The 22,811-nt window shown below is 39.0% G+C and overlaps 1 protein-coding gene and 1 long non-coding RNA gene across 6 annotated transcripts in view; one reads left to right on the plus strand and one right to left on the minus strand.

Moving 5' to 3' along the window:
* LOC117067668 (protoheme IX farnesyltransferase, mitochondrial) overlaps nucleotides 1-17,188 on the minus strand; it is a 142,728-nt gene extending 125,540 nt beyond the window's left edge. For 3 of the 5 annotated variants that reach the window (XR_004430815.1, XM_033184498.1, XM_033184497.1), the window contains exons 1-3: nucleotides 17,024-17,188; nucleotides 12,222-12,355; nucleotides 9,622-9,943 (exon numbers count right to left, since the gene is read on the minus strand). Coding sequence is in view for 4 of the 5 variants with exons in the window: in XM_033184498.1 (XP_033040389.1) it covers nucleotides 9,622-9,943; nucleotides 12,222-12,355; nucleotides 17,024-17,066 (499 nt within the window). In the remaining variant the exon portion in view is untranslated. The remainder of the gene's footprint in view (nucleotides 1-9,621; nucleotides 9,944-12,221; nucleotides 12,356-17,023) is intronic. The other 2 variants (XM_033184499.1, XM_033184500.1) reach the window with 2 other exon arrangements.
* LOC117067670 lies at nucleotides 17,160-21,059 on the plus strand. The gene is made up of 3 exons (XR_004430816.1): nucleotides 17,160-17,300; nucleotides 18,240-18,307; nucleotides 20,978-21,059. It is a non-coding gene; the product is annotated as an uncharacterized LOC117067670 (long non-coding RNA).
* The last annotated feature ends 1,752 nt before the right edge of the window (nucleotides 21,060-22,811 follow it).

The following is a 22,811-nucleotide window of genomic DNA, read 5'->3' on the forward strand; positions in this document are numbered from 1 at the left end:
ATAAAAAAGGAGATAACTTGATCATTATTTCACTGTATTCTTGAAAAACTCAAGAAATAATGAACTGAAAAAAATGTTTAAATACTTCCAAAATCATTTGTCAATACATGTACTGATCTATTTAAGTAAAACTATAAAACTCAAGAGGCGTAAAAGAAGACTTGTATAAATGAAGCTGACGTAACAGTAAAGTTCTCAATTCATCCCCGAATAAACACTGAAATCCCAATTAAAATATTAGCAGAATTGAGGTATTTATTCCAGGGATATAGCTTCATAAATTCTTTGTGAATAGAACATTCAAACACTGGTTAATGATTTATTAAAAACTGGCAATATCTCTATCTTATACCACTGACCAAACTACATTTCTTATCAATAATAAATTTTATTATAAAATATAAAATCATAAAAATATAATATGAACAATGCAGATAAATACTGTATTTACAAAATCTTCATGTGGGAAAGCCTAAGCATGGTATAAAAACGAGAAACTCGTAAGAAAATAGCTTTGGTTACATCAAATTAACTTTTGCACATGAAAACAAAGATAAATGAAAACAAGACACAAACAACATAAGACATTTGTGACAGAGATATATAATGAGATCAAATCTTTAATATATAAAGAATTCTTACAAACAATAAGCAAAGACAAACACAGAAGAGAAGGCTGGGAGGCAAACAGGCCATTAACAAAGCAATACAAATCACCACTCAGCACATGACAAATATAAATCCTCATCAGAATTAAGTACAAAATTAAAAACTTAAGTGCTACTTTCACACACTGAATTGACAGAGTTATTCAGAAAAATACATTATTATCAAGCATTCATTGGTGAAGATATGGTAAGGTGGCTAGCATGAATTGGTGTAACTTTTCTTGAGGGGAATCTGTTCATGAAAACTGAAAGCTTTAAAACCATGCATACCCTTTGACCTAACAAGGCCACTTATATACACTTATCCTAAGAAAATCATTATAGATTTAGCTTATTTATTATAGTACTATTTATAATAATAAGGATAATAAAATAGAAAACATCTGAAACAGGAGAAATAAATAAATACATTATGGTATAACTATGCAACGGCATGCTATATACCCATCAAAAATAAAGGTATACTTCCATACAGCTAACTTTGAGAAAAAATACATAAAAGGATATATGTAAAATGATATTACAAGTCTTTATTTTTAATAACAAGAAGAGACTACTTAAATGTCCATTAATAAGGAAATGGTTCAATAAACTAAATACATCTATAGTATGGAATACTCTCAACCTTTAAAAAAAGAAGGCAGATTTAATTGTATTGATGAGGAAGTATGAGGAAGATATACCAATTAGTGAAGAAAGCAAATAACTAAACAAGACATGTAATATAACCCCATTTTTATAAATCAAACAAAATAGAAACTATCTATGCACTAATGTAATAATAACCTTTCTTGAACATTGACTGGATATGGCAGTGAATCATTTGCTTACATTATTGCTTATAATCATCACAATAATCCTTTCTGGGAGGATTATCCCCATTTTACAGACAAGTAAACCAAGGCTTAGAGACTTGAAAAAAATGTGCCTGTAACCACAAAGCCAATAAATTGTAGACCAGAGATTCCAACCCAGCCAGTCTGACTCCAGAGGCTATACTGCTAATATTAAAACACAGACTATGCACAGATAAAGGCTAAAAAACTGTATGCAAAAAGCCTGGTTATTGGCTGGACATGGTAACTCACGCCTGTAATCCCAGCACTTTGGGAGGCTGAGGCAGGTGGATCACCTGAGGTCAGGAGTTCGAGACCAGCATGGCCAACATGGTGAAACTCCATCTCTACTAAAAATACAAAAATTAACTGGGCGTGGTGGCAGGCACCTGTAATCCCAGCTACTCAGGAGGCTGAGACAAGAGAATGGCCTGAACCTGGGAGGCGGAGGTTGCAGTGAGCCGAGATCACACCATTGCACTTTAGACTAGGTGACAAGAGCGAAACTTTTTCTCAAAAAAAAAATAAAAACCCTGGTTATTGCATGGCCTGAAGGGACTTTCTGTATATTATGTGTTTGTGTTTTAAGAAAACGCTACTTTTAAATTTTAAAAGTCACTAAAATCAGGGTAAACATGTTGATACACAAAAAGACATAAGCAGAATATTAATTTTTTTCAATCACAGAAGGCATTTACACTATGATCGTATATTTGTTTATAAAGCAAAAATACATGAGATGCATAGAAAAAATTTATGGAAGAGAATATACCAAAATATTCAAAATGGTTTTATTTTGAGATAGTGAAATTATAGGAGGATTTCAATCTTTTCTTTTTGCTTATCTGTATTTTCTATTTTTTCTAAAAATAAATACTTATTAGTCATATAATTAAAAATAATACTATAACATTTAGTAAGTATATCATTATTAAGGTACTTGTTTCAAAAAATAAAGTTCAAGAAATCATAGTAATTCACTCATTTCATACTGAGTGAATGCTAATAACCCCTTAATACAGATATTCAATAACTGAAGATTACAGTAAGTTGACTTCTTAAACTATACAAGTGATCTAAAATGAATGTGTATCCTCCATTTCTGCTTTTTTCTTTTAATAAAAAACAGCATTCTAGGCTCTAGGAGAAAAAAATTTATAAATTGATAGACCAGTTCAATACTGGTCTATCATATCAGTTCCATCAACAGCATAATCTATTGGTTCCAATAAATAATCTATTTCAGTGTTCTGGTCTCAAAAAACGTGTTGCAGCGTTTCAGCACAGATGTTACTCTGGAAAAAAGTTCTGCTTTTTACTGACCTATATTAAGTATAAACTCAGTTGAGTCACCAAAGCCTCTTATGATCCTAATCCAAATAAAATTTCTTTACCCCAGTGTGGTCCATGCAATGAACTCCAAAAACATATTGTAAATAGCTCAGTTGGCAAGAGAAACTCAAGGGAGACATATTATTCCTTCTTTATAATCTCAGTCTTACTTCCCTTCATTAAAAAAAAAAAAGTCTTTAAATGGCATTAGCACCAGAAAACGTTTGGCTCATATCCTGGCCTAAATGTCAAGGCATCAGGCTGCTGCTACCCTCTATCCCACAGATGAAATATGAGTACTATATGGTCCTTCACTTATTCTACAGTTAATAATCCTCTTGTATATTACAGCTATAAACAAAAGAAGGCAAAGAAAGGCTAGTTCTATGAAAGTGATCGCTGACTCCCAGATATTTGTGCCTCGGCTATCATTAGCTATAAATGAATTGTGCGAGATGTTAAGAGTCCAAAAGAAATCAATGGACAGATATCAGGTATTTTCTTAAATAAAAAATCCTGCTGACTCCAAGACACACGTGACTTCTAGTAATAAACTAAATAGAGAGGTAAAAGGTCAGATAAGAGGGTAGGGGTCACTCAAAGGGTGCTGCTTCTTTAAATGGAACAAGCATAACGAAATGACTTTAATTCAATTAGTTCATCCAGAAACCTGGGGCGTGGAATATATAAAATACAAGGGAAATGTACTGCCCTGGGACCTTTCCAGGTGTGTGTGTAGGTGAGGCTGCTCCCCTTTTCTGTGGTGCGTCCATCTTGCTTTGCATGCCTCTTGTGTGGTCCAGATTTTGCCCAGTTGGTTTTTCCTGCTGCCAGTGGTAGCGACCGGCTCCGCTGGCTCTCACTAGGTGAGTTCTCTCCACATTCCGTCAGACCACTCGGTCTGGGACTGGTACTCGCTGCCTGACTAACACCTACTTCGCTTTCTCGAAGTGTGGTCTAGGACCACCTGCATCAGAATCATCTGGTGTCCTCGTCAGACATGCAGATCTCTGGGTCCCGTCCCAGCCCTAGGGGATCTGAATCAGTGGAAACAGTGGCCAGGAATCACTGTTTTAAGAAGCCCACCATGAGAGTACATCACCATGCTGACATTTGGAAGCCAATGAGTTGATGTACACTATACATCACAGTATGTACTATTAGATAATTAATTTATTAATTTCTTGAGATTTCAGATAGTATGTTTTAGATATCAAACCCTGCATCTGGAATGACAATTCAGATTTATAACCATATAAGCTACATAAAAGGAGAAATAATACAACAGTAGCCAGTATGAAGGAAAGGAAGATGTGGCCAAGAAAAAAGTTGATCTTAAACAAGTTATCCTATTTTCCTGTGTTCCTAATGAAACAAGCATTATGATAATAAACTTGAAATTATTTTCAAATGAATTATTTAAAGCAGCTCATTTAAGACTCTAAGAAGACACAGCAATCATTATTCTCTGATTTAGCAACCAGCCAACACTGACTTCCTAATTGGCAAATAAAATACTCTCACCAGCCAGGCTTCTCGGGAGACCTCCAGCATTTGACATCCAGTCCAGATCACTTCCCTTTATGAACTGGTTCTAGTCTTTTGGCTTCTGTGACAGGGTCTTTTCCGGTCTTCCTCCCTCTGACCATTTATTTCCTTGTCGGGTCCATTATATACCTTATCCAATCCTTAAAAGGGGATATGCTCCAAAGTTCTGGTGACCATCAGCATGGTCACTCCACACACTGATCCTTGGTAACACCATTTACTACCATGACCTCACTGCCAGCTCCATGCTGAAGACCCCTAGTTCTTTCAGCCTAATGTTCTCTACGAGCTCTTGCCTTTCACAGCCCCCTGCCCCACTGGATATGCCAGTAGCAACTCAAATTCACTTGTCCAAAATTGAACTTATCATGTTTTCTTTAAATCTTTTCTTTCTTCCATATTTACACTCTTAAGTCTCAACACCACCATTCATCTAGTTTTTCATTCTAAAACCCTGTAATCGTGTCTAGAGCAGGGGCAGCAAATCCAAAGGCCAATGGGGGTAGCCAGGTATTAAATTTATGTTTTAAGAAATATGTGTATAGTTCTTGACATCTACTAGGCACTTGCATGTCATTTGCCAATGTTAACTCACTTATTACTCAGAACAACCCTATGAAGGAAGTACTATTGTTATCCCTAGTTTACAGATGGGTAAACTGAGGCCAATGAGATTCTACAACTTGCACAAGGTCAGTCAGCTAGCCAAAGCCAGGATTTGAATGCAGGGAATCTTCACTCCAGAAGACGGCTCACTATGCTTTCTCTCAGAGAGTAGGATAGAGTCTAGAATAATAAATGATAAAAGGGCCCACGAAGCTGGAAAATACCTGCTTCACCTCAAGGTATTCAAACTCTCTGCAGCTCCATGCTCCCAGCTCTTATTTTATGTCTCCTTAGCAATCCACTTCATCAAGCTAAGGTCCTACTCATTCAATTCTCTTAATGTTTCTCTCTCTATATCTATCTTTCTCTCTCTCTCCCTTGTTCTCTTTCCCCACCACAGCTTCAGTTCAGGCCCAAGTTGTTTCTCAGTTCACCACCACTATTTGTCTGCCATCATTCTTGCCTCTCACTAGTCTGTGCTCTCCGATAGACGGTCAGCAAACTTTTTCTATAAAGGCCAGATAGTAAACATTTCAGGCTTCCCGGGCCACAAGGTTTCTGTTGCAATTAACTCTGTCACTGCGGCATGATATATGCTCAGAACAAGTGGGCGTGGTTGTGTCCCAATAAAACTTCATCTACAAAAACAGGTGATCCTTGCTCTATAGTACTACCCACAGTAGTTTTCTTAATCAAGCCTATGCCTTCCACTGAAATATAATCCAGATGGTTTCAAAGCATTAGAGAATATGCAAAAATATAAAAGCATCAGAAGAAAACATGAGTGAATGTTTTTGTAACCACAGGGTGATGAAATCCTTCTAAGCATGAAAAAAACAGATACATAAAAGTCAAAAATCTCCATGGGGCAAAATAAAACAAAACAAAACAACAAAATACCACAAAAAAAGAAAAGGACAAAATGAGAAAAAATATTTGTAATGAATATGATGTATAAAATGCTAATTTTCTTTATTTACAAAGAATTCTAGAAAGTCAATAAGGAATGACCAAGGATATAAGAGCTAAATAACAGAAGAAAAAACACAAATGATCAAAATAGAAAAAAGATGCTAAACCTTACCAAAATGGAAATAATGAAAACTCACACAAAATCTTTTCCAATGATCAAATTGGCAAAACTGGTAAAGACTGCTCATGCAGGAGTGGACTCTACAGAGAAAGTCTAATTCCCAAATGCTGGCCAGGCGCGGTGGCTCACGCCTGTAATCCCAGCACTTTGGGAGGCCGAGGCGGGCAGATCACAAAGTCAGGAGATCGAGACCATCCTGGCTAACACGGTGAAACCCCATCTCTATTAAAAATACAAAAAATTAGCCAGGTGTGGTGGCAGGCGCCTGTGGTCCCAGCTACTTGGGAGGCTGAGGCAGGAGAATCATTTGAACCTGGGAGGCAGAGGTTGCAGTGAGCCGAGATCATGCCACTGGACTCCAGCCTGGGCGACAGAGGGAGACTCCACCTCAAAAAAAAAGAAAGTCTAATTGCCAAATGCTGTTGAGGGGAAGGGTAAATTATACTATGTTTTTAGAAACAAATTTGTTGTTCCACCAAAGATTTAAATGTTCAAAGCTAGCTATTACATTTCTAAATACTGATCCTAAAGGCAGACTCACATGAGTATACAAAGACATACATAAAAGTTAATAACAGAATTGCTTTTAACAGTAAAAAACCTGAAAATATCACAAATGTTTACCTGCAGAAGACTAGTTAATAATGGCAGATCCATACAATGGAATAGTATGCAGTGAATACTGTGAGTGAAAACTATACGTCATAAGAAAATGGTAAGTTGCAAAACTGTGTGTGTGTGTGTGTATATAAATATATATAAAATGATCCTATTTCTGTAGAAGAAAATTTACAACCATAGCTGTATCTGCATATGTATCTATATAGAGAAGGCGACATTTCACACAGGGGTTTTTATCTAGAATGGTGGGAAAGGATACTTTCTTAGTTTAAAATATATGCTTCTGTATTATTTGAATTCTTTTTTATAATAAGCCTATAGTAATTTAATAGAAATTTTAAAATACTTAAAAGGTAAATAAGACAAAACATAAAGTCATCATATCCCTCCAAAGAAGCTTCCAGGACTTTCCATGGCTATGATCTAACTCTTTAGCCTGATACACATGCCAATATAACAACATGGCCACGGCCTAACTCTTCAATCTTAATAAGCACCTCTCCTATATGATACTCAGGTCACACTATGCTACTCATAGTCACCCTGCAGCTTTTTTAATGTGCCAGGATAACTCAGACTTCTTTGCTTTTGCAAAGACTCTTTCCTCTACTTAAAATTCTCCTCCTCATCTTCCCTGCCGAGTAAATATTCATTCACCTCAAGTCCCTCCACAGGCAAAAACAACCTTAGGGGAAATATAATACACATTAAGCAGACAATCAAATGTTTACCTATACTTATTTGGAAATTTGCAGTGTCTCCCATGTATCGAGCGTGCTGTTGGATGCTTTCTATGCATTAATCATTTGATTTAATTCTTAAATGATCTATTATTATTCCTACTTTACAGATGTGGAAATCATCTCAATAAAGTTAAGGAACTGCCCAAAGTCTCACCGGCTAGTAAATGTGAGAGCCAAGATCTGAACTCAAGTGTGCTTATCAATTCTGAGTTTTGCGAAGGGATACTGGGACCAAGAGTCGAATTAACAAAGGCCTTGAAAGGATCTGACTGGATATAAGACAGGCAGACCAGTTTCCCATGGAGGTGGAGGAACAAGTATGGTGGGGTGGAAGGACTGGCCTAAATGGTAGGGTGGAGGGACAGGGAAAAGGGAAAAAAGGTTGACTCTGAGGAACAGTTTGATCAATTCAGGTTACAGTGTTCCTTTAACACTAAGCAGGGTTGAAACAGAAGATAACATGGAGAAACTATAGACTCATATAAGCTAGGAAAATCGAAAGCAATATTTTGGGAAAGTTAGTTCAGCAACCCTGGGCTGCATGAACTGCAGGGTAAGCGCGGCAGAGAACAAAAGAAAAGAACAGTGAGGAGCTGCTGCAAAAACCAACAGCCTCCCGTGTTTCTAACCTAAACTGGGATGGCAGCTTCAGAAATGAGGATGGGAAAGCAAATCTTATAGGCCTGACGAAAGATTCTGTTGGTGACAGAAATTAGATTAACGATGAAGGGGACAGCGGAGAGCAAAAAGTGAAGGCGACTGGTTCTAAGGTTTCCCCTCTGAAGGAAGTGAAGAATGCTGTAACTGACAGAAATGGGACGATAAGAGACAAGAGCTAATCTGCCGGGTGGACGTGCTAAGTGATGGCACACACAAAGAAGCTCCTGCTGTTGACAGACCACATCTGATGCCTACAGGCTGAGAGGCCTCTTTTTTGGGGTGGCATCCTTATAAGCATAACTTATCTACAGTCATTCTTAACATGTCAGCAGCATGACACTCAGGCCACTTGTGTAAATGACAGAAGAGAATTTCTTTAGAAACATGCTGATTCCTTGCTTAGTGACCATAAACCACTGAGACATGTTTTCAAGGTTATCACACAGAATTCATCTCACTGTCTTAGAGTTACATTACGTAAGTCTTACTAAGACGTTTTAGCTCCTTCACCAAACCTCCTGTGTCTATTCATCATTTCTTCAAAAACAACTTTCTTTAAGTAAGGCTGGTCGCTAAGGAGAGAAGTTGTCCAGTTGCCTGCTTTTGCCCTGGATTTCAGGCTCAAGTCTCTTTAAAAAAAAAAAAAAAATCACCCTTTCCCTGATCCTTCTCTGCTCTCACAAGCCTCCCTGTCTCATCTTTTCATCTGACTCCAACATTATTTATCACTTTCTGTCCTCAAAGAGGCCTGGCTTACTCTTACTATTCACACATTATATTCAGTCTCTTTATTCTCATTTAAGAGGAATAAACCACATTTCCCCCAAGTTGCAGCATGACCCAGAACATACCTTCTAAACAAAGTTAGCCCAGAATAAGCTAAGTCAAAGTTTGGCTATACGATGGGATAATAATGATGCTCTACCTGACTTACAGGGTGATTGTAACAACCAAATAACTGAATTATGGTAATACAATTTGGCATAGGATGCTAGAATTAGGTTAAAAAACAAAATCTGGTTCAAATCTCCTTTCAGGAAAAATGCACCCTACATCCCCACAGACCTGTGACAACCCCAGAGGCTCTACAAGAAGCAAAACACAGAAGTGAACCAGGAGACTCAGTAGCCACTGTGGATTCATATCAAGTCCAGCAGTGCAATTCTTCCCATTCCAGAACTCAAGTCGACAAAATTTATTATCTTATGCATCTTTACAGTAGGTGTAAAAACACTAAAGACAAGGAAATAAGCAGGATAAACATTCAACTTTAATTGCAAAGGAAAGGGTGACTATTTTTAGTACAATACTTACAATGCAAAACTATTTACAATTCTGTGTAAATAGAATTCAGAAAATTTAATTTCAAATCCCAGTTAAATTGAAGAGAGGAAAAATACTAAGACAGGACCTGCAGTTCCAAATTATTCTTTTCGGGTGGTAAATAAAATGAGCTTTTTGTTTAACTAAAAATAAAGTTTCAAATAAGTAAGTATATCAGAAAAACAAAGTACCTGTGAGTTTGATTTTGGATAGTCGAGCCAAAATTCCTGGCAAATCATACACTTGCAGCTTCATCTCTTTCCACCGCTTTTCCTCTTTTGTCTCTTTCAGTACATCTATTGAGTCTTCAATTACTGAGGCTGGCTCTAGTTCTATCAATTCCTTTTCATTTGGCTTTCTGGACAAAGATAGGCTGGGCGGTGAAAGAGGTCTCATCTCATACATTTCTGCTTTGGCTTGACCCGAAGACGTTTTTTCAAGGAAAGGAGATGCTACTGGTTCAGGCTTGGGTTTTACTTGCTGGTTGTGGCTTCTGTTCAGCTGTGTGACATACTAAACAAAAAAGCACAAGTTACTATAAAACCAAGGCCCCAATAGCTCTCAGATGGTTGGTTAGCAGTCTCTTTAATCAGTTCAGCTTTTACATTATTTGAAAGCTTTTCCCACAGCTTTAGTATCTGTTAATTCGGCATGTATTTATAGAGCGCTATATGGAAACCACTATACTAAGAGATATGGAGAATAAAATTTAGGCCTCAGTAACGGTTTTCAATTTCTGTAGTTTAGAAAAGCATAGAAATATACGTTCCTTGAAAGAAAAATACGTTTACTTGTTATCCATCTCCTCTAGAATTTGCCCTGGAGGGTTAACATTCCAAATACAATAAAAAAAGTTTTCAATAATTAAGAGCCCAGCCGAGCACAGTGGCTCATGACTATAATCCGAGGATCCTTGAGCCCAGGAGTATGAGACCAGACTGAGCAACACAGGGAATGTCTCTACAAAAAAAAAAAAAAAAAAAATTAGTGGGTCATGGTGGCATATGCCCACAGTCCCAGCCACTTGGGAGGCTTGAGGCAGAAGGATTGTTTGAGTCTAGGAGATTGAGCTGTGACGGCACCTTGTACTCCAGCCTGAACGACACAGTGAGACCTTGTCTCACACAAAAAAAAGAAAGAGCCCAAGTCAACCTGTTGACTTTCCATGTTCTCAGGCAAACAGCATAGGGAGGGGCTCAGTGGTAGGGGCATAATCCAGGGCCGAATTATTTTATAGCAGGGCAGGATGAAGACAGAACATGGGCCGCAGAGTCAGATAGTCTCTACCACTTACTAGCGAAATTAATAAGTACTACTACTATTTGTGAAGTACTTCACAGTTTTATATAATATATATCTCATTTAATCTTCTAAACAGTTGTCAAAGAAGATACATCATTATTAGTATCTCTCTCTCTTTCTCTCTCTTTAACTTACAGATAAGGAAACTAAGCCTCAGAAATAAACTGGCATATCAACAGCCAACAACCAGCTATAGGTAGGCCTGGGAGTGGAGCCACCTATGCTGATAACTATTTAAGTGCCTTTTCCATTACATCACAAAGATGTGAAATTACATACATCAATCTTAATAAAGAATTACAGACTCATGAATGAAGAGTTCTATTTACATAAAAAAGGGCATTACACATATTTGAATTTCTCCTCTAAATAACCACCATTATCCTTGACCCCCCAACTTAAAAAGCCTGAACATTTCTAGAAATTTAAATTTCTTATCAATATACTGAGTTTTATTAAGATTTTAATTTAATTTTAAGTTTTAAGTTAAAGATGAGAGAAATGTAAAACAGGACTTTAAATTATAAGTTTGCTGTTCTTTCAGGCTGGCACTATGAGTTTTCAGCTACCATTCTGCCATTGTACGACCCTTTTTCTATCTGAGAAAATGCAAATGGCCTCACTGGCAATTAATAGTAAGTTCCACATTGCCCACAAATTCACGGAGTCAACCTGGATTGATGGATGTTATCAATACCTATTATAAAATGCCGAGAAAATTATAAAAACTGTCGAATTGTTTGAATTTACTCAAAAGTGCAACTGTTAAAAAAGACTTTTAAATGTACTGCTGATTTAAGAAAATGAGAGGGTTGGCCGGGCATGGTGGCTCATGCCTGTAATCCCAGCACTTTGGGAGGCTGAGGCGGATCACAAGGTCAGGAGATTGAGACCATCCTGGCTAACACGGTGAAACCCCGTCTCTACTAAAAATACAAAAAATTAGCCGGGTGTGGTGGCGGGCGCCTGTAGTCCCAGCTATTCGGGAGGCTGAGGCAGGAGAATGGCGTAAACCCGGGAGGCGGAGCTTGCAGTGAGCCAAGACTGCGTCACTGCACTACAGCCTGGGCGACAGAGCGAGACTGTCTCAAAAAAAGAGAAAGAAAATGAGAGGGTCACACTTTTAAAGCAATTATTTCTCTATTACTGATGTAGTCACAGAACTCCAAAGAATTTTAAAAGATGTATCATAACAGTTCAGCTTTTCCCAGTTTTGGCCAGGTTGAAATATGCCAGAAGTTTTCAGTCTTTCTTTAAACTTAATCAGTAAGTTCAGGATCATACTTTTAACCTCAAACACCAGAATTATTCTGGTTTCGGGTAAGAATAATCAAAACAAGAGATTTGGATAAATTTAAGGACACTAAATAAAAGTTGTTTTCAAACAGTATTTCTTAAAACTTTCATTAAATAGGAATTTCTGAAATTCTCTCAACAGAGAAAAACAAAGGCAGAAAGTAACAGAGTAAGAATGGTCTTCTAAACATACCATGCGTTTGAGGAAGCTAAAGTGCTGAAATGTAATCCACTGCTTACTGACATTCCTGAAAAGATGTAAGAACTTGTGAGGGGATTCCTGTATAGTTCTTCTTTCAAGATACCAGACACAGCCTCCTACCCAACCTATAATAGAGAGAGAAGTGGAAGAAAGGTTAAATGATTCATACTTCTTATCAAATGATGACTACACCTCCCCAGAAGCAAAGCCAGCCACTAATGCAGTGCTACACTGTGTCATGGGTCCGAGCTTTGAAATAATCTAATCCAGATTTGTGAATAAATGCAATTTACCAGCCCTACTCATTGTTCAAGTCAGTGTAAGTCTTCAGAAGGGCCAGGGAAAATGTTCATTTCAGGATCACTATGCTTTATTACATTTAATGCTGAAATGACCACGCTACAGATCTTTTTAAGAAAATATAAAATGATCCGTTCAGTCAATTTTTCAAAAGTAGAAAATAAAAAGCATAATTTTTCTTAATAAATGACAATAAATTGAAATATATAGGTTTCAGGTTAATATTTTAACCATGTAGGGTAAGACAACAAAAAGGAAGAAGAAACAGTTCTTAATAAAGTATGACTCTATAAGTCTAGTTAGGAATAAGCTATTTTTGTTGTATCTAAATTTGGCTTTTAGATTCTACTGAAACCTCTCTCAAGTATCAACAAATTCAATGTTTCTCTGCCTTGGTCCTCATCCTATTCAAGCCTCCGACAAGCCATACAACACTAGATTCTCCTGATGGCTTCCATGACACTAAATGTTCCTGGTTCTCTGCATTCTATTTCTCAGTTGCAGATGGTGTCTATTGTTGTTATGTACGCCACCTTAAGGCAGTCATGTTCCCTCTTTCTGAACACTAAATATTGTCCCTGAGCAAATGTAATTATAGGATAATTTCTGATCTTCAAACCATTTCTAGAGTCATTGGGCCTATTTCCATCTCCTCTCTTGGTATCTCTACATGGATGGATTGCAAAATGTCTGTAAGAGCGTTTTATTCTCAATCAATCTCTACTCTGTTCCCTATTGCACATAAAACCATTACTTATTTAAGACTTCAGGAACATCTTAAACTCTCCTGTTATCACCTAACAACCATCAAGTCCAATCTACTCTGAAGTATAGGTCAGATCTGTCCACTTCTTTCCATTTTTACTGATCATCTTACATTTATCATCTTATATTTGGACTATGGTAATGACAGCAGCATTCAAGCCAGTCCTCCTGCCTTCAATACTTCCTTTCCTCTCCAATCCACGTTCCCAGAGGCAACAGTTTTCTCCCTGCGGCCCTGAATACATATTACTCACACAACCCACCAAAGCAACATTGTCCATGACCCTCCACTAAAAACACCACACATTTCACAATTTGCTCATCTGTTTCTATTGTTTCCTTGTTTGCACGCCATTCTCTGTCAAATTTTCTGTCTTTTTCAACTACTCTATCACTTTATGCCAGGTTGTATGACACTTCTTCATGCAAATTGTTCCCATCATCTAATATTTTAGTTCCTTGATGGCAAGAATTCCCCTTTACTCACCACCTTTGTACAACAGCTAGCAGAGCACTTTTATATAATAAGGAAATAATGTTTGATGACTAGATAAGCCCACACAGCACACCTGGACTATGGGTAGGAGAACTATCACAACCCCGAGAAATATATCACAATTTTCTTAGACTGGAGATAAATCACCTCTTCATTGAAATTACAGTCTCAAACCTGAGTTAATTATGAGATGCTTGTTTTCCATAAACATGAAAATGTGTTTGCCTTGGAACCACCTTGGAAAATAACTCTCATGATTAAGTGGGTAGATTACCTGAGGTCAAGAGTTTGAGACCAGCCTGACCAACATGGTGAAACCCTATCTCTACTAAATACAAAAAATTAGCCAGGCATGGTGGCGCATGCCTGTAATCCCAGCTATTTGGGAGGCCAAAGTGCGCGGATCACCTGAGGTCAGGAGTTTGAGACCATCCTGGCCAACATGGTGAAACCCCGTCTCTACTGAGAATACAAAACTTAGCCAGCAGTGGTGGTGAGCGCCTGTAATACCAGCTACTCAGGAGGCTGAGGGAGAACTGCTTGAACCCGGGAGGTGGAGGTTGCAGCGAGCCAAGATTGTGCTACTGCACTCCAGTCCGGATAACAAGAGTAAAACTCCATCTCAAAAAAACAAAAAGATTAAGTGGGTCAAACTGAGATTTTACAGAATGGTAGTAAGAAGAAAAAACAGCTAGGAAACTGACATTTCATTTAGTTGAAACAAGTCACATTTCTATGAATCAGTGCCTAGAAACTGAAAGACATTTCGACCTTGTGTAAACAAATTTAAGTTTGAAGATACACAAAGATTATAATAGATACATTAAAATTCTGGAAGCATAAGACCATATTTATTATTCACCATCAACACTGGCTCCTGATTTTAGGACGTTTAAAATTAGGTAAGGAGACAAGTAACTAAAAACTGTTGACATTTTTATTTTTATTTTTTTATTTTTTGAGATGGAGTCTTACACTGTCACCCAGGCTGGAGTGCAGTGGCATGATCTTGGCTCACTATCATCTCTGACTCCTGGGTTCAAGCTATTCCCCTGCTTCAGCCTCCCAAGTAACTGGGATTACAGGTGCACACCATTGCACTTGGCTAATTTTTTTTTTTTTTTTTTTTTTGTATTTTTAGAAGAGAGGGCATTTCACCATGTTGGCCAGGCTGGTCTTGAACTCCTGACCTCAAGTGGTCCACCCACCTTGGCCTCCCAGAGTTCTGGGATTACAGGCGTGAGCCACTGCGCCCAGTTTTTCGCCCAGTTTTTAAATGGCTATAAAATACTTAGAACTTTCAGAAGCAAAATCAGGCATGATACTACTAGATCACTAACACTGTCCCAGGTTACCTTCTCTGCCACCTCGTCCCACCGTGCTGCTTCTCCATCAAGCTCTCTTAGTAGATCTTCCAAGTGGGTCATAGGAAGTTATACAGGCCACTTACTAGCAGAGTTTTTGGCAATTATGTTCACAGCTTCAGGGAGTAAGCTGTCTATTAATTCCTTCCATACCACCACTGCAAAGACCGATGTAGCAACAAACCATGTGGGCCATATGCAGCCCACCATTGGAACTGGGGAATTCATAGTAGTCAAGCAGAATTGACCTACAGCTGACAATATAGAATGGAAAGGCAGAAAAACAGCTAATATGAAGGATGCATGCTGGAAAAATCTACATACAGAGGAAATATTTCAAGCACTAGAAAAGGATGAGTTCTCTGAGAATGAGTGCCCAGGATCAGGATCAAAGAACATTCTCAGTCAGGGATAGTAGAAGGCAACAAAGAAGTGATTCAAAAAAGAATCACGGGACTTTAAAAAACAACAACTTTTCATTATAGAAAATCACAGCCATGTGTAAAAAGCAGAAGAGTACCATGAGCCCCCATTACTTATCCCCAAGCTTCATCAATTACCAAATCCTAGCCAATCCCGTTTCATCTATTTTACCTCTCCACTTTACAAACCAGTTAGGACCTTTGAAATCACCTATTTCAATTACATCATTTTACAGATGAGTAAACTCAATTCCAGAAAAGTCAAATGAATTGCCCTGGGATCACACAGACCAGAAGAGAGCCATAAAATAACATTATGAAAAAGAAGAATGCAATTTCATGGAGTCACAGTGTCAACATCACCAAATGGTGCAGAGAGTTTGTGTGTGGTAGGTGACAATTGAAAAAAGTTTCTGGGATGTGATCAAAAGGCAGTCCCTGGCTTCTCTTATCTGGCCTCTAATATGCACCACCAGCATCGCATTCCTCACACAACCATTAGTTAATCATCTAACATACTGGGGGCAAGATAATTCCCAACGTCCTCTTTCATATCTCCATGGAGACAAATTGCATCCATCCACAAATAACTACTGGGAGCAAACAATGTACACTAAGTAATGTTCTGGGCACTGGAAACAGAGGTAAATCAGAGATGGACACTGTCCCTGCCATCACAAAGTTTATATTCTAGTTGGGAAAAACAAATAATAAACTAGTATATAAATAAACAAGTATAGACTGTGCTAACCATAATGAAAGAAATAAATGGAATGATGTGAAAAGAAAGAGGTGGGGGCCCTAGTTTATATAGGGTGGTCCCTATAAAGGCCTCTCTGAAAAGGTGACATTTGAGATGAGATATTACCAAGAGTTAAGGAAGAACATTCCAGCTCCAACATACATTTGTCACTAGTTCCTTCGAGTGAAAGGATATTAAAGACCACTCTGGCGGTACAAAGATAAAAGTCTGAGGGGGACTACAGTCCGCTGTCTGCAACTGTCATTATCATCACCGTTGTCATCATGACCCTTTATATTGGAACAAGGCTTCTGAGTGGAAGCAAAGTACTTCCTTGTCATTGCAAGCCAGTGGCTAGAAGCTGAGGATCTGATAAGGAGGACTGTGGAGCCCCAAGGTTCTACTCTGCCCTCTCCTCCAGCTTCCGCTATCTGAAAACCGAAAGAAGCACTAAGACACCGCTCTTCCGCAGAAGCCGGATGGAAGAGGCGGCGTGGACCACCAAAGCCACAGTGCAAGACTGGACCCTAGTTCCGTAGCCTCTTCGCTCCAAGCTACTCCAGAGGTCAGTTCCCCTACCACACCGGTGGCCGGCCAACCTCGCCAAGGGCTCCCCAAGGTTGCAGCCAGCCGGAACCACGGCCTCGCACGTGGCAATAAAAGAAGAATTTCCCCTAAGGTCGTGCCCAAGGCAGGTACAGTACCTGCTAGGAGGCGTGAGGAGAGAGTGTGAGGAGATGCGGCCATAATTCACGAGTCTGGCCGCTCCCCGGGATCCCCGTGTCCTCTCTCCTCACGGGCTGCCGGGCGCCGCCATCTTCCTTCCCCGCCCCCCTGTGGGAGTAGTTCCGGGCCGTCACTTCCGGCCGGCGGGCTCCGGGAGGAGGGCGTGGTGGCCGGAGATGATCGGAATGTACACGCTGGAGTGTGGCGGGCTGACAGGTCTGAGACCTGAAGGACTTCCGGGAACCGCAAAGCAAGGTGTGTCTCCGTTGTCCTGAAGAAAAAGCCGCGCGCGGACGACTGGCCGATCCGCGGTCGCAGCTCCTAGACGTTGACAGGCATCCTCGGGTGACCGGGTGAGGTGGGCAGGGCTGGGCTGCAGAGTCCTTGCGGGCAATTTAAAGTTACGGCGGGCGAGCGCTGTGGCTCACGCCTGCAATCCCAGGGCTTAGGGAGGCCGAGGCGGGAGGATCGCTTGAGCCTGGGACCTCGAGACCAGCCTGGGCAACAAAGCGAGAAACCACTTCTACAAAAAATGTAAAAATTAGCCGAGTGTGGTGGCGCGAGCCTGTGGTCTCAGCTACTCAGGAGGCTGAGGCGGGAGGATCGCTTGAGCCAGGAAGGTCGAGGCTGCAGTGATTGCGCCACTGCACTGCAGCCTCGGCGACACAGTGAGACCCTGTCTCTAACAATAAATTTTAAAATAAAAATAAAGTTACAGTTAGGACACTTCCAGGTGACAGGAGCATTTGGTTCTCGTGGCGATGCGTCTACCCCCACGTCTGATCAGTTACACTTTACCATAGTCTCTATCAAATGGGAACCCAGATGAACTCCGGGTTACTTGTTTCTGAGCCACACTAAAGGAACTGAGTCATCCAGATGTTTCCAGATGAAGAAGGTGCATGTAGAGGTTCAGATTTGGTGCTCTGGAGTGAAATCCGTATTTTAGTTCTACCCTTGTGACCTTGCTTGAACGAATTACCTAAGTCCTCTGGACCTCAGTTATCTAGCAATACAATGGGGTAATAATAGCACATCTTTTATAAATGGTTGAGATAATTAGATAAATATGTGTCATGGGTAGTCAGGCACCTACTAGGTACAGGCACTAATAGATTATTACCTGTGTTATCATAAGTGTTGTGATTACGGGGCAGATCTCAGCATCCCCCAACCCCTCTATCTTCTTTTCAGATTGGAGTTCCACAAGTAAAGGTAGATTGAAGAAAAGATTCTACTTTTGAAAAAGAGGAGAAAAATAGGTAATTGGGTTCTAAAAAGGCAATTTCTGTGTTTTCAATAATGAGAGGATAGAGGTTTTGGTTCACCCCAACTAACATTGCTAGGCACAGGGAATGCTGAAGAGATTAAGACACCCCCCCTCCCCGATTCTGTAGGAGCTTACACTAGACCAATGAGGGGACAAGACGTTGTCGATTGTCACTACCAGTGTGATAGGGGTAGTATACAAAGTGCTGCAGAAATGCTGATGAGGTAACATTTCTGTGCGGTTGGTTTAAGGAAGGCATCAGAGATTTAAACTTGGTGCTCTGGAATGAACAGTAAGATTTTTACAGCATGCAAGAAAGGGAAATAGCAGTAAGTACTGTATTAAAAGTTTTTGAACTCTTTATAATTTTCCATGTGCTTTTATAAACACTTGTTGTTTAAACCTAGAGCAAAAGTTATCCTCTCTAAGTCTGGCACATTAAGGCCCAAGAGTTTTAAGTAAGCCGCTCAAAGTCACCTAGCTGTCGAGTGCCAGAACAAAGACCTGAGTCCCTGAAACCTGTGAGAGTGTTATATTTTCACCATGCCATAAGGCCTTACTCACCTAAGCATCTTGAAGAGTCATAGCTTCTGTGATTTATAAAACAGTGTTTTCACCTTGGCTGCCTGTCAGAATCAAATGCAGGACTTTAAAAAATTATAGATGTCTAAGCCACCTCTAGACCTATTGAATCTGAAGAGGTGTATGATAGATGTAGAGAGACCTGCAATTTTCTCTTTAAAGCACCACTGGTGGTAATGATACACAGAACTGAGAATACTAGATTCCAGCTTTTACTTCACAACACAACCATGTCTAAAAGGTTGATTAACGTAAATGTTATATTTCACTAACTCCCAAGTTCTCTAGGCTTATGATAGACAAGGGGTTTCATAGACATGCACCTTCTTGACCAACAGATTTTTCCTTTGTTTTAAATTTTTTTCCAAAAACGGGGGCAAGGTAAGACCAAGTACACAAATGAATGCTTAGGTTTTTATTTATTTGTAGAAATTAGAGTCCGGGTGTGGTGGCTTACGCCTGTAATCCCAGCACTTTGGGAGGCCAAGGTGGGCAGATCACCTGAGATCAAGGGTTCGAGACCATCCTGGCTACCATGGTGAAACCCCGTCTCTACTAAAAATACAAAACTTAGCCGGCTATGGTGGTGGGTCCCTGTAATCCCAGCTGCTCTGGAGGCTGAGGAAGGAGAATTGCTTGAACCTGGGAGGCGGAGGTTGCAGTGAGCTGAGATTGCGCCCCTGCACTCCAGCCTGGGAGACAAAGCAAGACTCCGTCTCAAAAAAAAAAAGAAATTAGAGTAAATGTTTTATGGAAGAAATGTCTGAGAGATAATACAGTCTGGCTTTACTGGCCAAGAAATGTACTTATCTATCTACTATTTGTAATATAGTTAGCCTAGGCCATCATACTCTCCAAAAAAGTAATCCTTTGGAGATACTTCTGGAATGAAGAGGGTTCCATGGCCATATACATTGACTTGGCCATGAGTAGCGGCAAGAAAAGCAAGGAAAGCTGAAAATAGAGTTGCAATGATTACCTTAGGCCAGTCACAATTCATCACTGTGGACCTAGCCATATTGCTGTTTCAAATCAAATTAACATTGAACTAAGGAAGAAGTGGGGAATAGATTTTGGATAAGTAACTGAAAGAGTATCACAACTATTTGACCCACAGTTTTCCAAACATTTTGAACACAACCCATTTTATAAAATACCATTAAAACAGGAAATAGGACTTTTAGAAATAGGCCTCAGAAATCTATATAGCTCCCTACCTTTTCATTTCTAGATTTGTAAACCCAGGTCCAGAGAGGTTAAGTGATTTACTGTGTAATAGAACATTGACTCTAGACATCCAAGTCAGCATTTTTTCTATTTCATTATATTGTCTTTTTTTTGTCCCTCAGTCTCCCTGTAACATCTTCATTAATGAAATAGTGTAGGACTCCACAATTAGATATAGTATTTATTTGACTTTGCATTTCACATTTCAAGCAAAATATATTTCATAGGCTATGTTCAGTATCACTTGTAGAAAGAGATATAAGTAATCAAAAGCATTATTTTTTAACCAAAATATTAAATAGATGTAAATAATTGAAAGCATTATTTTTAGCTAATAGCATTATATATATTATTGCATAATTACAGAAAGTTGAGTTATATCATTCAATTGTGTGTTAATATGGTCATTACCACTTATGTTTTTTCTTTTCTTTTTTTTTTTTTGAGACAGGGTCTCACTCTGTCACCCATGTGGGAGTGCAGTGGTGTGATCATCGCTCACTGCAGTCTCAACCTTCCAGTCTCAATTAACCCTCCTGTTTCAGCCTCCGAAGTAACTGGGACTACAGGCACATACCAGCATGCCTGGCTAAGTTTTAGATTTTTTGCAGAGACAGGGGTCTCACTGTATGGCCCAGGCTGATCTTGAACTTCTGGGCTTAAGCAATTCTTCTGCCTCAGCCTTTCAAAGTATTGTGATTATAGGCGTGAGCCACTGTGCTCAGCCTGCTTATATATTTTTAAATAGTATTCGTAAAGCTTTGTAACTTGTCTCTTAAAATTAGTATTTCAAAAGCCTGAGAACCTAGAAAATGGAAACTAACCTATACTCTCATCCCATTTTGTCCTGTAGGTTGGCTGCTCCTTTGCTTTCAAATAAGATTTCTTCTCAGAAAGTCTACATGTACTGAATAAAATCTGCAGTTTATACAATATCACATGACTTCAAAGTAAATCCTAACTTTTTCAAAGCCTCGCTGAATTTCCCACAATAGATAAAGACCCAGCTTTCCCTAGGAGCTGAAGGGAGAAAAAAATCCCAACCTAGTATGCAGGGTGTAACCAGTTGACACAGAACTATGTATTTGAAAACAAAATAGATTTCAAAACATAAGGGGAGGCAAATGATTTGAGTAGATTTTCTCCCAAGCAGACTTACAAATGCCAGGAAGCATGAGGGAAAAAAAACCTTAGCATCATTAGTCACTAGGGAAATGCAAAGCAAACCTAAAATGAGATATCATTTCACATCCACTTGGATGCCTGTAATCAGAAAGTCAAATAATAACAAGTGTTGACAAGGATATGGAGAAACTGGAACCCTCAAAGATTGCTGACAGGGATATAAAATTATGTAGTCACTTTAGAAAACAGTTTAGCTGTTCCTTAATAAGTTAAACATGGAACTGTATGATCCAGCAGTTCCTCTCCCAGGCATAGACTCAAGACAAATAGAAACATACATCCACACAAAAATGTATATATGAATATTTATAGCAGTATTCATAATTGCCAAAAAGTGGCTACAACCCAAGTGTCCATCAACTGATTAATGTATAAATGTTGTATATCCATACAGTGGAATGTTTGGCCATAAAATGAAAATGGAGTACCAATACATGCCATGATATGTATGAACCACAAAAACATACCAAGTATAAGAAGTGTCACCAAAGACCACATATTGGATGGTTTCATTTACATGAAATGTCCAAAGTAGTTAAATCCATAGAGACAGAAAGTAGGTTAGTGGTTGCCTATGGCTGGGAAGGTGGGTAGAGGTAAAAGAGAAGTGGCTGCTAATGGGTACAAGGTTTATTTAGGATGGGGGAGGATGAAAATGTTCTAAAATTGATTTTAGTGATAGTTGAAAAACTCTGAATATGTTAAAAATCATTGAATTGTACACTTTAAATAGGCACAATTGTATAGAATATGGATTATCTACCAATAAACCTGTTTTTAAATTAGTCAGGAAGTGCTACCCAAGGAGATCAAAGGTCCTGGTGTTGGACAGACATCTACCAATAGCTCTTCCCTCCTCATGTAGAGTGGAAGATGTAACTGTCCAGAATAGACGCATTTCCCAGCCTCTCTTGCAGCTTGGTATGACTTTGCAAGTAATTCTCAACAGTGGGATGCAAGCGTAGGTAATGTGTTTAAGTTCCAAGCATCCTTAATAATGAGATACCAGACAGCGGAGAAATGAAATAGGCAGAGCTTGGGTCTCTACTGCTTGTGAAACTGCTGTATCAGTCCTGGACTGGTTTCCTGAGGGACAAATAAACTTCTAACTTGTTTAACACGGTATTTGGGTTTTCTGCCCCCTCTGGTACTGCTTAATCCAAACAATATACCATTAATGTGATTAATAGTAAAGTTAGTGAGCTCATGTCCCTAAGCCATAGTCAGATCAAAAGCGATAGCTGTTGCTATTAAATGACTCACCATATGCTTTAATAAGCAATGATGAGAAAATGTTAATAGTTTTTTAAATATGTGTTTTCAAAAGGAAAATTTAAGGGTCGTAATGTTCAAAAATTTATTGTAATACAGCAATTTGATGAAGTTTATTCATCAAAATGAAGCAATTTGATGAATCTAGAGAAAGCAAAATTTACGCTTTTTAGGAATGAGGGCACCATGAGCTTAGACAATTAGTCCCAGTTTGTCAGACACAAGATCTG

This window comes from Trachypithecus francoisi, unplaced genomic scaffold (genome assembly GCF_009764315.1).
Source record: "Trachypithecus francoisi isolate TF-2019V2 unplaced genomic scaffold, Tfra_2.0 Lachesis_group20, whole genome shotgun sequence".
NCBI classification, from domain to species: domain Eukaryota; kingdom Metazoa; phylum Chordata; class Mammalia; order Primates; family Cercopithecidae; genus Trachypithecus; species Trachypithecus francoisi.